Here is a 13,445-nt window from a genome sequence, read left to right on the forward strand (position 1 = left end):
GGGATGCCCAAGTTATATAACCAAATGGGATTGTTATAAATTAAAAATAAATCTAGGATAAACCAGTCAATTGCCCAATATGTAAAAATTAAGGGATATAAAATTTATTAGGAAAAAAAAAAAACATTGCTGTCAAATCCAACTCATAGCGACCCTATAGGACAGAGTAGAACTGCCACACAGAGTTTCCAAGGAGCATCTGGTGGACTGAAACTGTGGAGCTCTTGGTTAGTACCTGTAGCACTTAACCACTACACCACCAGGGTTTCCTAAAACTTTAAAAACTTATAAGGACCATTGATTGTGAAATCCCACACAATAAAACGTGTTCATTATGGCATTTGAATTTAGACCTAGAATTGCTGAAACTGGAAATAGAATCAAAAGGATAGCAAAGAAAACATATTCAGAGCATCACCCCTTTTTCTAACAAGTACAAAACAAGTCAAATACAAAAAAAGTAGCATTCTTTTGTATTTGGGAGGTTTTTTTTTTTTTTTCTTTTTTATTGTCTTTAATTCTACATTTATTTTGAAGTGCAAGATGGGAGTGACGCTGCTAAATCCGTAATCAGTTTGAACTTAGTCGCTTCTGTGTTTCATACTGCTCCCTGATCTGCCAATTTTGCTTTATTTTAAATTGTGATTATTGTAATATACTTATGTCATTAGTGACCTCTGAATGACAGGATTAGAAATGGGACTATATTGCTTTTAAAAATGAATTTAAATTCCCAAGTAAGGAATTTTGTAGAAACAAGCTTGGGGATTTACCCCTTTATGATCCTGTGAATTATAAGCTATTATTTTGAATCTTTGCTTTTACAAAAATATTTTCTGTGGAAAGAGATGTTTTCACTCTCTTATATACTCCACTGGTCAGTGAAGGCCTGGCTTCCATATGGATAGTTTCGGAACTTGTTGCTCTTCAATATCGCCCATTACTTTTGTTTTGCCACAATGCCTGCTTGACAACTTGGAGCATTTCAAAAGTATTTTTAAACTTCTAAATCTCCATTGTCAAAAAAAGACCTTAGTGTTCTCCATATTTTATCCCATCTTCTCTGCTTTCCCAAAAGAATTGGACCCAGAGTTTAAACAAAACCATGACTATATGACTGTAGCAGAATTGCATGTGACAAAGATGTTTGGTCAGTTATCATCGCCCGGTCACATAAATTTGACCTCTGAGCGTGGCAGTGCAGAAGATCTTAGGATTGCGGAAATCTTGCCCTTTGAGTTTCCTCCAGTTTTGAAGATGGGATCTAAATACTTCCTTTAGATGTCTGTTAGTTTTTGTACAGACAGAAGAACTTAGTCAAGATTGTCAGTAATGTTTTCTGTTGAAAGGAAACTTTAAAAAAAGGATTCTAAAGGGAAAAACAGGCGTTGGTTGTTGGTTTATCTTTTACATTGTGCCCCTCACACAACCCATCCTAAGGTGCAAAAAGGAAGAGTAAAAAGAGTTGCAGTTCTAGCAACCATGAATGCATTAGTTCTTCAGTGATCCCAATGAAGGAGGTAAGTATCCCTTTAGAACCATGTATTGTCTGGATGTGCAGAGGCTGAGATCTTGACGAAGGTCACACAGCAGGGCAATGGAACCTTTGAGAAAGACATCTGGGATCCTTGCAAATTGTTCCAGGCTTTAAGAGCTGCAGCCCTTGCTTTCTTTCTTGGTGATCTTCAATGCTTTAAATAGGGGATTCATCCCCTTTGAACCCCACTACCATTGTCCCCTACAATGCCTGACAAGGCAGGATGCTTCTTCATCCTCGTCCCAGGTGGTCCATTTGTCTATTCAAGACAGCCAATGAGGAATCCAAATGGCCGGGCTGCTCAATATCAAGGAGGCCCATGCTTATCTCTTTCAGCACCTGATTCCTTCAAATGGCTCTTTCTCCCAAGTAGCCACTCCCTCTTCCACTTCCCTAATCCCTTCCCAAGTAGGCTATGGATTTTTTTTTTTCTCTTGCTCTCTCTCTCACTCTCTCTTTTCTGTATCTCTCGGAAATCAGACAGGAGTTCAGAGCACTTTCACTACCTTTTATGAGGTAGATTGTGATGTCATAGATGGGGGCAGGGCTAGTCAACTTTCTACCCACCTCCCAACCTGTGCTGAGGGAGCTCCGATCGGGAGTGGAAGCAGTGATTCCTCCATGGTGAGTAACTTCCATTTCTACTTAATCTGTCTCTCACTGTACACATTATTTCTAAAGGCGGGGGGTGGTTTCAGGGAAGTGAAGATATGTCCACTCAAGCCCTCTCTATGTGCTGTTAGACAATTAAGGGCTAAGAACCTATTTATTCTTTATGTGGATCAGGAATTTCACACCAGAGATATATTCTTCAAGCATCATGTAAGCTTGAGAGGTGAAAATGGTGTTTTCATTTCTTTATTTCTCAATCTTTCTTCCCACTGAGACCGAAAAATCATTGTACATGTGGAATGAATCCAGTCTGGAGTCCTTTGATGAACTTCTCCAAGGAAAGCTAGTTGGGAGGATACATTTTTTTTTGTTCAGTAGATTTCAGCGTCATTGAATATCATTTATTGATATTTCCCAGAGAATCAGTCTTCCTTTCTAAAGTTGTGGGGTTAAAACATGAAGAAACTGATGCATAAGGGTTATCAACAAATTTGGTTTTGGTAAACAAATGAGAGCTTTCTAATGCAAAGTTTTATTTAAAAGAAAAAAAAAGCAATCGCTCCTGCAATTTTAAGGAGGTAGCTATTTCCAGATATCACAACCAAATTTGCTACCGTTTTTGTTCTTGTTATTTTATGTCCTAACACTGATGCTCTTTTGTAGGCTCTCTTGGTAGGTAAGAGCTGTGAAAACCTGCTGCTCTTTGTTTCCTTGGGATTTCTTTTATTACTGATTAGTTCTTTTACATGCATTAGTATTTAGAAAGAAAAGATCAATGGGAGTGAGCATTTTTCTCTGCTTCTCTCCTTTTTTTTTTTTTCTCTCCTTGTTCTTTCCTGGGTACCTATTAAAACTGTCAAGATATTGGCTTTTATATTCAAGGGTAAAGGAAGTTGCTGGAGGTGGTTAAATTTTTAAGGGATATCAAAGCCTAAGGGTTGGTGTTTTTAAAAGAGTTTGACTATCATCACGTGAGACTTTTGTTACTTTACAGTTGGGTGGAATGGAAGTATCCATTGTGGACCATGGATATTAGGAAATATGCATAAAGGGTATCACTCATTCTTCAAAGTACACATTCCTAGTTAACTAGCCAAGTATGGTCATTGGTGTTGAAGGAATTGGGGGCTGTTTAAAGTACAGAGTCCTTTCTTTCTCATCAACATTTTCTCTGTTATGTGTGTATATCCCTCCTTCCCTCAAATCTATGGAGCCATTATAGTTCAAAAGCGTTAAAGCTGATAGTGGCCTTTTCAGTACCCCAGAGAGGGGAGTGCTAAAGTTGTTTCCCCACCTAAGCTTTGAAAACCTGAAGAAGTGACTCCACTTATAGGGGTTTCTGGCCAGATAAGGAGAATAGGGCCATAACTGAACAATAGGAAGATTTATGTGATCATCACTGGCAGTTAACCTAGTATTGCAAAGTGGCAAAGATGCCAATTTTTTTTTGTTTTTTTAAATAATTTTTATTGTGCTTTAGATGAAAGTTTACAAATCAAGTCGGCCTCTCACATATAAACTTATATATACCTTGCTACATACTCCCACTTACTCTCCCCCTAATGAGTCAGCCCGTTCCCTCCTTCCAGTCTCTCCTTTTGTGACCTTTTTGCCAGTTTCTAACCCCTTCTGCCCTCCCATCTCCCCTCCAGACAGGAGATACCAACATAGTCTCAAGTGTCCACCTGATGCAAGTAGCTCACTCCTCATCGGCATCTCTCTCCAACCCATTGTCCAGTCCAATCCATGTCTGATGAGTTGTCTTCGGGAATGGTTCCTGTCCTGGGCCAACAGAAGGTTTGGGAACCGTGACCACTGAGATTCTTCTAGTCTTAGACCATTAAGTCTGGTCTTTTTATGAGAATTTGGGGTCTGTATCCCACTGTTCTCCTGCTCCCTCAGGAGTTCTCTGTTATGCTCCCTGTCAGGGCAGTCATTGGTTGTGGCCAAGCACCATCTAGTTTTCTGGTCTCAGGATGATGTAGTCTCTAGCTCATGTATAGCCCTTTCTGTCTCTTGGGATGCCAAAGTTTATATGTTGCCTTATCCCTTTTGTGTGTCTGGCCCACTTTCCAATGAAAGTGCTAGACCCCTGAAAACCAGGTAGAAGCAAACCTTCAGTGCCAGAAAACTCTGATGTCTAATCATAGCTGAAGTTTTTAATGTCTTTTATCAACCCCTCATAACAGCTGCCAGGTAAGAAATGCTCATATTTTACAAACCCTTGGGACACAATCATCTTTCAACTTCGTGAGTTAAGAACGGTTGTGTTGTGCGCTTGTGGAAATTCAGAGAGTCTCTCATGGAATGTCTTGTGCATGCACCTGTTTATCTTCATGCGCATGTTTCATTTCCAGTGGTGTTTGGTGTTTTCTTTGTTTTAAATCGATTTTGTATGTATTAAAATTATACTTTTAAAATACATATATATGTTATGGCCTAAAGGAGACAGTGAAGGGTAATAGAAGTTGCATTCATTTGGGGTTAAAAGCTGGTAGGCTAGTTCTTCTGTCACTGATTTGTTAGCTAACTCAAAGCAAATTAATTAGCTCTACTGCACCTCAGTTTTCTTATGTGTAAAATGAGGGCATAAATGTAGCTCATCTAAAAGATCTATCCTAAAGTATGCCTGTACTAAAATTTTATGGTTTTATGATATGTTTTTGTAGAAATGATTTATTGGAAAGTATTGAATAGTTGATGAGATATAGCTTTTAAACTGGACATAGAATTATTCAAGTCAGAAAAATAATTAGCCCCAGCTAGGCTTTAAAGTGTAGCTCTAGCTGATGTCGTGCTACTTGGTTAATGATAGATATAAGTGTTCTGGATTATTTTAAATGAACAATATTATTTGATTATCCTGCGAAATCTAAACCACTTAGAAAGTTTTGTATGAATTGACATCTTCTGAAGAGAAGCCGAGTCTATGATAGCTAATTGTGTGTTTATTTGGAAGATTAATTTTTTTTTAATTCCATGCCTTTGTGATGGTTCATTTATTTGAGATTAAAAATATCCTTATCTATTAGGTAATAGATGAAGGTAGGTTTCTCATCGGGGCTCCAAAATTCAAAATTTTATACACAGTATTGCGGGTATTCCCATGCAGTGTTTGGAAGGGTTAATGAGCAGGGAATTTGTGGGTACTATGGAGACTGGGGAGTCCTGGTGGCACAGTGGTTAAGAGCTCAGGCCACAGGGTTGGCAGTTTGAATTCCTATGGGGCAGTTCTACTCTGTCCTATAGGGTTATCATGAGTTGAAATCGACTCTACAGTAACGGGTATTATGTGCTATAGAGGAGTTCTGGTGGCACAGTGTTTAAAGCGCTCAGCTGCTAACCATAAGGTTGATGGTCCAAACCCACCAGCCATTCCATGGGAGAAAGATGTGGCAGTCTGCTTCTGAAAAAGATTTACAGCCTTGAAAACCCTATGGCGCTGGCTGTTCTACTCTGTCCTATGGGGCCACTATGAGTCACAATCAACTTGATGGCAGCGGTTTGGTTTTTGGTTTATGTTCTATGGGGGAATAAAATAAGTGTAAAGTCTGGTTCTTGGACTTGAGAAATGTACAGCCTCTTTAGGGAGTTTAGATTAGAGATGAAGACGGTAAATGCTCAAAGAACTAAGAACTATCCCTTTGGTCTGGGGTAGGCTGGATTCTACAGGGAAAGTTTTCTCAGAAGCTGAGACTTTCAACTGACTTTGACCAGAGTGGCTTAGATTTGTGTCATTGTGTATAAGAAGGGTAGGGAAGCGTTCCAGGTTCTCAAGACAACAGACCTATAAAGGGAGCCGAGGAGATCTTGAAGTCAGATGTACCATTTATCAAAATCAAAAGCTTGTTCTCATAGTTCAGACCCAAACTTTCCATTAGTCCCTTTCTCCTTAAGTGAATTCTGACTTTACAACATAAGATACAAGTGTATAGAAGAATCAAGGAAGCTACAAATGAGTGAACTGCAGTTACTTTATCTTAAGATATAATTAGACAGCCATTTTCTCAGTTACACAAAAGGTCACATGGTCACTCACAGGCTCAGGTATGGAGGAGAAATACATAAAAAGAAAGAATGAAGGAAATGGGGAGGTTCTAGCTTTGAGACATTCTGTTTTCTGAAGAAAGTGGGAAGGGGTTATCATGTTGGGGTGATCGTTGACAGGGTTAGAAATGTTGCAGTGTTGGAAATGTCCATAAGCTGATAAGAATCCATGTAACCAGAATGACTTTCTGAAGCCAGAAGCTTCTCTGCACTGAGCAGGAGTCATGCCAGACTCTCTTCCCTTGAAAAGACAATGTTGAGGATGTTTGAACACTAAGTAAAACTGCATATTATCATGCAAGTCTCTTTCCCAGATACACCTGGAAAGAGGTTATTGACTTGGTCATGATTTACCCACATCACATTGACGAAGAGGAGTGCTTGCAGTAGAGAGCCTCTCTGCTGCTGTAGATTCACAGATGATTTGCAGTGTATACTTCGCATTACTTACAGAGCAATGTTTTTCATATGTCTTGCCTCCCAAGTTTCTTCTAAGTTATTACTTTGGCCTTTATAACAGAATATCACCTAGCCTCTTTCCCAGAGTCTAAGGACTTACTAAATATATAAGGACTTGGTTTAGATCACCAGTGGAATGCCTTAATTTCCTTTCTTGATATAAAAATTAACTTCTAGAATTTATTATCATAGGAAAACATTTTCAAAGGCTAAACTTGTCTGACTGGAATTGATGAAGTGATATGACCAAAGTCAGTTTTACAGAGCAAAATTCTCTTAGAATGAATATCTGAAGAAAAAACAATCAAATAGATATACGTAAAATTTTGTTAAACAAAATTGTTATAGATTATTAAAGGAAGTTAGATATATCATGATTATGTTTGCCCCAAGAAAAAAATGACATGGATGCGTACTATTCCCCTCCCCCATGTATGTTCCTAGAGGCCATTTTAGAAACAGAGGATCTTAGTTACATTTATAACTTAACAGACATTTATTGAGTATATAATATGTGATGTTCACTGCCCCATGAACTATGGATGCACAGATAGAATTAGGGTAGAAAACAGACCATAAATCAGTAACTATGAGAGATTATAATAATCACTCTAATAAAAGTGTATACAAAGTGACATGGCATTCATGTAGAGAAGCAGGAAGAATCAGAGAAAGCTTCATAAAGAGGTTAATATTTTGGATAAATGAATTGGAGATTTCCAGGTAGAGTAAAAAAAAAAAAAAAAAGAGTAAAAGAGAGAGGAATATCCTAGGAGAGAAATAGAAAACCCATAGCATTGAGGTATATATGTTTTTTTTTTTTTTTTTTTTTATGCTGCTTAGGACTGAAAATGTCAGGAGGGTTGGAAAGATGGAGAAAAGTATACGGTGAAGTTAGGTTGAGGTTGAATGCCAAAGACATTTTTCTCGCTGATTTTAATGAGTGTTTCTTAAACACTCAAATGACCATCTGCTTGCCAATCCCAGCAGGGGTGTGGGAGGAGCCTGTGAAAATGCAGGATCCTGAGACACACCTCAGACCTTCTGAGATTATGGAGTTTGAGAAGTAGGTCTTGGGAATCTGTATGTAACTACTGTACTCCCCAGCACATCCCATGTGATTCATTTCCACACCAGCGTTTCTGAGTCTAAGGCAAGGAAACTGACTCATTATGTTTCTATATTCTTGAGAGAAGTTTAAAAAAAAAATAATTAAATTATAACTATGAATACAGGATTTGGAGGAAATAGTGTTTAATGGTAATAAGTATGGTCTTGAGAAAATTAATTTAAACTTTGGCTAAGCACGAGAAAGAACTTTCTAAGAACGACAGTTATTAAGTATAATGAGTTGCTAAGTAATGCTATTGAATTTCCTTGAAGGAAAGGCATGAGGCTAAACATTCAAAAAACTTTCTTTCATCTTTCATAGTCAGGCTCCAAGACAAGGCGTTAATGAGGATAGGAGCTAAGTTGTTCTACATCTGCGACGTGTGCCAAGATAAGGGATACAGACAAAAGCCCTAAATATATTAGAATTGCCATCATGACTGGAAACAAATCAAGCTCACATGCCAGCGCAGGGCATAACCTACACGGTCCATGTTGAAAAGCATTAATTTCATAACCGTATGTTTGAATCAACAATCGCTTGAAGTGCTAAGTTTTTTTCTCTATTTTTTTTCTTCATGAACAACAGCTGTTATCCTACACCTGTCAGTCTGTAGAAATTTTTAGAAATGGTCAGAGATTCAAGAAGAGGGAGGCATTAAAGAGGTGTCTTAAAATTTACTGAGACGTGAGAATAAGCCCTGGTCTGGAAAAAGGAGCTGGTTCACGTGGGCCTTAGATCACAGGACCAATTCTGGATTTAACCCTCAATTGCTTTGTACACAGTTTGCCTGTTCCACAGAATACAAAGGTTGCCAGAATCTTCTGTATTTATTTTTATTTGAGAATTTATTCACTTGGAAATCAAGAAATGATGGGGAACTTTTTTTTTTTATGTATCTCCTTTTTGTCTAAATAATTTTGTAGTATCTTCTCTTAGCAGAGATGTCACACCATCACATTCTAGAAGCAGCTGACGGGTGGGAAGCTAGTGTCTGCCATTAATTGAGCAAATCAGTTTTGGCATATTGACCTAAAAAAAAAAAAAAATTGAATTCTTACAGATTCCTTACCAATGGTGTGTAACTCTGTCATTGCCTTTCTTACACTGGCCCAGGGAAACACAACCTGGGATGGCTCCAAGAAGATGTGTCAGGCAAAATTATTTACCTCAAGGCCTGAAATTTTCTCTGAACGAAAGCCAAGCAGAGAACAGTAACAGCCACATGATTTTGACTGTCACAGATCTGAAAGAGAATACCAAGTTCTCTTAAGGTAGATGTTAAAATTATAAGCAAGGGATTGCTATTAGACTTGAGTTTGGAAGCCAACTCTGCCTCTTATAATCTGTGTTGGTATGGGGCAACAACTTTAATCCTCATGAGCTTTACTTTTTATTTACAAACTGGAGTAATAATTTGCAATATAAATGAAAGTGGCAATTGGGTGTAATAAATAACAATTCTTATTATACTAGCTCAGATACACTGAGGGCTTATTGTGTGCCAGGCACTTCAATAAGAATTTTAAATGTACTGTGTAATCTTTTTGCAGTCATCCTGTGGAGGACACACTATCATCATCATTAAAAAGATTAGGGACATGAGGTTCAGAGAATTTAAGTAACTTGCTGGAGGTAACAAAGTTATTAATTGATACACCGCAGGTGCCTCCAAGAAGTCTTCTTTTTGATATTCTCCCATAGCACAGAGTGTTTTCCATATCATTGCTTTGAAAACACTGCACTGTAATTACTTATTTAATTATATGTCTACCAAGTAGTCTGTAAGCTCCATAAAGATGTGTCTGAATATTCTTCATTTTTTCCCCCTAAGTACATAATGAGCACATAATAAATTAGCTTCTTTGCCATTCCCCCTTCTTTTGTAGGAAGTTATCGCACTGAAAAATCCCAGTAAATGATTCTGAGGTCTATCATTCATTTATTCTTTCATTCGTATCTTACTACATGAAGGCATCTGACTTTTTTTTTCAATGTGAGATTTTGAAGTACGTTGTTTGGAAAAAAAATAATAAAAGTTCCCAAAACCAAAACTTGAATTTGCTACACACGGAGCACTATAAATGCAATGATATGTAGGCATACCCTGCTGTAGCCTCCCACCAGTTTGCAGATCCTCAGTCTCCAGCACCCATTGTTCAAGCATTGTTCACCTTGCATCTTGTCATTATTCCCTAAATAATACAGTATAACAACTACATAACATTTACATTGTATTAAGAGTTATAAGTAATATAAAAAACCAACAAAACCTGTCGCCGTTGAGTCAATTCCAACTCATAGCAACATATGGTGATCCAGAGATGATTTAAAGTATACGGGAGGATGTGGGTAGGTTATATGCAAATATTACAACATTTTATAAAACGGACTTGAGCATCCATGGATTTTTGTATCCATGGGGGCCCTGGAACCAATCCCCCTTAGATACCAAGGGATGACTGTAATTTACTTTCTTGCATTTTCTAGTACCTTAAATAAGAGAGACCCTTTTATTTCAAAGACTGTGGCATGGAATGGACCATGGTGGTGCAGTGGTCAAGAACTTGGCTGCTAACTAAAAGGTCAGCAGTGCAAATCCACCAGCAGCTCCTTGAAAACCCTATGAGGCATTTCTACTGTGTTCTGTAGGATGCTATGAGTCAGAATTGACTCAGCAATGATGAGTTTCAGTTTTCATATGGCATGGAAACATGTGGGATTCCTTCCCAAAAAGTCAATGAAATTAGTAATTTATATTGAAAAGAAATTTCAAAATAAGGATGCCAATGACATGGTTGATTTCATTTGCTTCCCTCATGAAGGTTATGATATATTAAAATTAGAAGTTCTATTTAAATATTAAATTTTACTTTGTAATTAAGTATCTTAAATTATTAATGACCAATAATAGTATTACCAATTTTTATATAGCCTTTAGCATTCTTTTAGTTCAGATTATATTTAGCTACATATGATAAAACACCCAAACTGAGTCATTTCACACTCACATAGAATAAGTCTATATGTGGTCCAGGGTCAGTATGGTAAATACAGAAGTCATCAAGGACCCAGACTCCTTCCAACTTATGGTCCGCTATTCTTAGTATGTTGCTGGGTAACGCAAACCTTCAACATGCTCAGCTGCTATCTGGAAAGTTTGGAAGTTCAAATTCATCTAGAGGTTCCTCAGAAGAAAGTCCTGGAGATCTACATCTGAAAAATCATCCACTGATGATCCTACGGAGCACAGTTTACACTGATACACACAGGGGTGACCAAGAGTCTGAGCTGACTCAATAGCAAATGGTTTTACTAGTTATTCACAGTATGTGTCTTCTGTTCTGAAGTTCACTTTTTGGTCCAAGATTGTTGCAAGGGTCCCGTCTTTCTATTTTTCATGGAGGAAGTAAAGTGGCAGGACAGCAAAATGATATGCTTCCCGGATGTGCTAGTACACTTTAAAGACATTTCCCAGACGCCCCCGCCCTCTGCTGTCTCTGCTTACATTACAACGGGTACCCTTAGCTGCAAGAGAAACTAGCTAGGCACATTGGTAAGGTGATTAAAATTGAGAAGACATTAATAAAGAAAATTAATGTTAGGTGAGCAACCAAGGTAGGATTCCAAAGACAAAGTTTAAATTATTCTCATAAAATCATGTTAGACATTAGCAAGAATTCAGGGAAAAGAAATCAAAACCTGTTTTCTACAGTTTTTTGAAATTCATATTTAAACCGACAACAAAAAACTAACAAACCCATTGCCATTGAGTCGATACCAACTCATAGCAACTCTATGGGACAGAGTAGAACTGCCCAATACAGTTTCCTAGGCTGAAATCTTCACAGAAGCGGAATGCCACATCTTTCTCCTGTGGAGCAGCTGGTGGGTTTGAACTGCTAACCTTTCAGTTAGCAGCTGAGCACCTAACATTTAGCCATTGTAGGGTCCTTCAAATAGCTAAAAATGTAAGGCTTTTTTCTCCTCTACCACATTTTTGAGGGAATTAAGGTAGGTACCTGGATGTGTAGGTTCTAGACTAGAGGATGTCAACTTTTATGTGAGGACAAAGGCTTCATTTCCCAGAAGCCTTTTCTCAGTGAGTTCTATGGGCAGGTGGGTGCTGGCAATAAAGTTTTTGAGCAGTACAAAGACCCCCCCTATTTATGAGGAAGCTAGAAAAATAGTGGAAAGTTAGGCTTAGGGATGCAGCTATTGACAGTGTTTACCTTCCATTAAGTGGGATGAGAATTGAATTCTGACTTCCATTTGCTGGCTTTGTGACCTTGGACAAATTGCTTAACCTCTCTGGGCCCCAGTTTTCTCAGCTGTAAAATGAGAATGATATTAATATCTTCTTCATAGACTTGTTATTAGTTTCAAATATGTTAATGTGTGCCACACACTTAGCGCAGCCCCCAAAGTATAGACCTAAGCCAACCAAACCAGTTGCCATCAAGTCGGTTCTGACTCAATGTAACCCTATCAGCTAGAGTAGAACAATGGTCCCGTAGAGTTTCCAAGAAGTGGCTGGTGGATTCAAACTACTGACTTTTTGGTTAACAGCTGAGCTCTTAACCACTGTACCACCAGGGCTCCTTAAAAATAAAATAAACAGGCACCCAATACAAATAGAGACCTCTAGGCTCTGCCTGCACAATTCTGAAACCCTAAGTATGAGACAGGGTCAGGAGTCTGTATCCTATTCCTAAATGTTCCTAATGCAGGTGATTCATGGATCACACTTTGGAAAACACTGGTCTAGGAAGTGAAGGGAGGAGAGTCCTATGAGCTACGGTGAGAGATTCCCAGTACATAAAGTCATTTTGGACCCATTCTTTTGGTTTGTCCTATTAGACTAGTTCAAGTTTTCTCAACAGCGATGCTACTGACATTTTGTTCTAGATATTTTGTTGTTGTTGTTGTCGGGCTGACCTGTGCCTTGTAGCATGTTTAGTAGCATTTTTGGCCTCTACTCACTAGATTCCAGTGGCAACTCCCCTTTCCCAGTAGTGACAATCAAAAATGTCTCCAGGAATTGCCACATGTCTTCTGTGGTGTGGGTGGAAACAAGAGCACCACTAATTGGTAACCATACAGCTGGTTCCAATATTGACATTTTACCTAGAATGTGCATAGTCTTTAAAACGGAGAATTTCACATCTTCCCTCTGGAAACGCAGAAGATGGCAGATACTGTGACTCCAGAGTGCGCCAAATTGCCACGCACATACCGGTTTCAGGGGGTAGAGGCGCACTTTCCTAGAAGCATGTCTTCTGGGGACCCATCACAATTATCCTCCAGCCATAACCTTATTACACCTATTGAAATTTTAAAGATCTCACCAACCTCCCCTCCAGGTTGCCCCCAAACTTCCTGTCTTAGATGTACGTGTATTTCTGCTTCCAAAGGCAATTAAGGGAGAATCTTATTTAAAAGAAAATTTTAAACAAGGTAAAATGACTTCAATTTCTTGCCTTTTCTAAACAAGAGCATTGAGGTTATAGCAATTCGATTGTTTTTATAGCTTTTTTTTTTAACCCTTTTCACTTATAATTACATATTATTTCAGCTCTTCTTGCTGAATATTTTTTATCCTTATATGGTAAGATAACAAATAATGCCTTTGAAGCAGCATATATTGAACATGTTGCAAAATAAGGCAAAAGCAATGTG

General features: G+C 38.3%; 1 protein-coding gene across 6 annotated transcripts in view; it reads left to right on the forward strand.

Annotated features, from left to right (window-relative positions):
* CTNNA2 (catenin alpha 2) overlaps positions 1-13,445 on the forward strand; it is a 1,142,650-nt gene that overhangs the window by 1,108,377 nt on the left and 20,828 nt on the right. For 2 of the 6 annotated variants that reach the window (XM_023552816.2, XM_010593677.2), the window contains one exon: positions 2,018-2,161. The exons of the other annotated variants lie outside the window; for them this stretch is intronic. In XM_023552816.2, coding sequence (XP_023408584.1) covers positions 2,018-2,161 — 144 coding nt within the window. The remainder of the gene's footprint in view (positions 1-2,017; positions 2,162-13,445) is intronic. 6 annotated transcript variants of the gene reach the window in all.

Source organism: Loxodonta africana, chromosome 15 (assembly GCF_030014295.1).
Source record: "Loxodonta africana isolate mLoxAfr1 chromosome 15, mLoxAfr1.hap2, whole genome shotgun sequence".
Taxonomy (NCBI): Eukaryota; Metazoa; Chordata; class Mammalia; order Proboscidea; family Elephantidae; genus Loxodonta; species Loxodonta africana.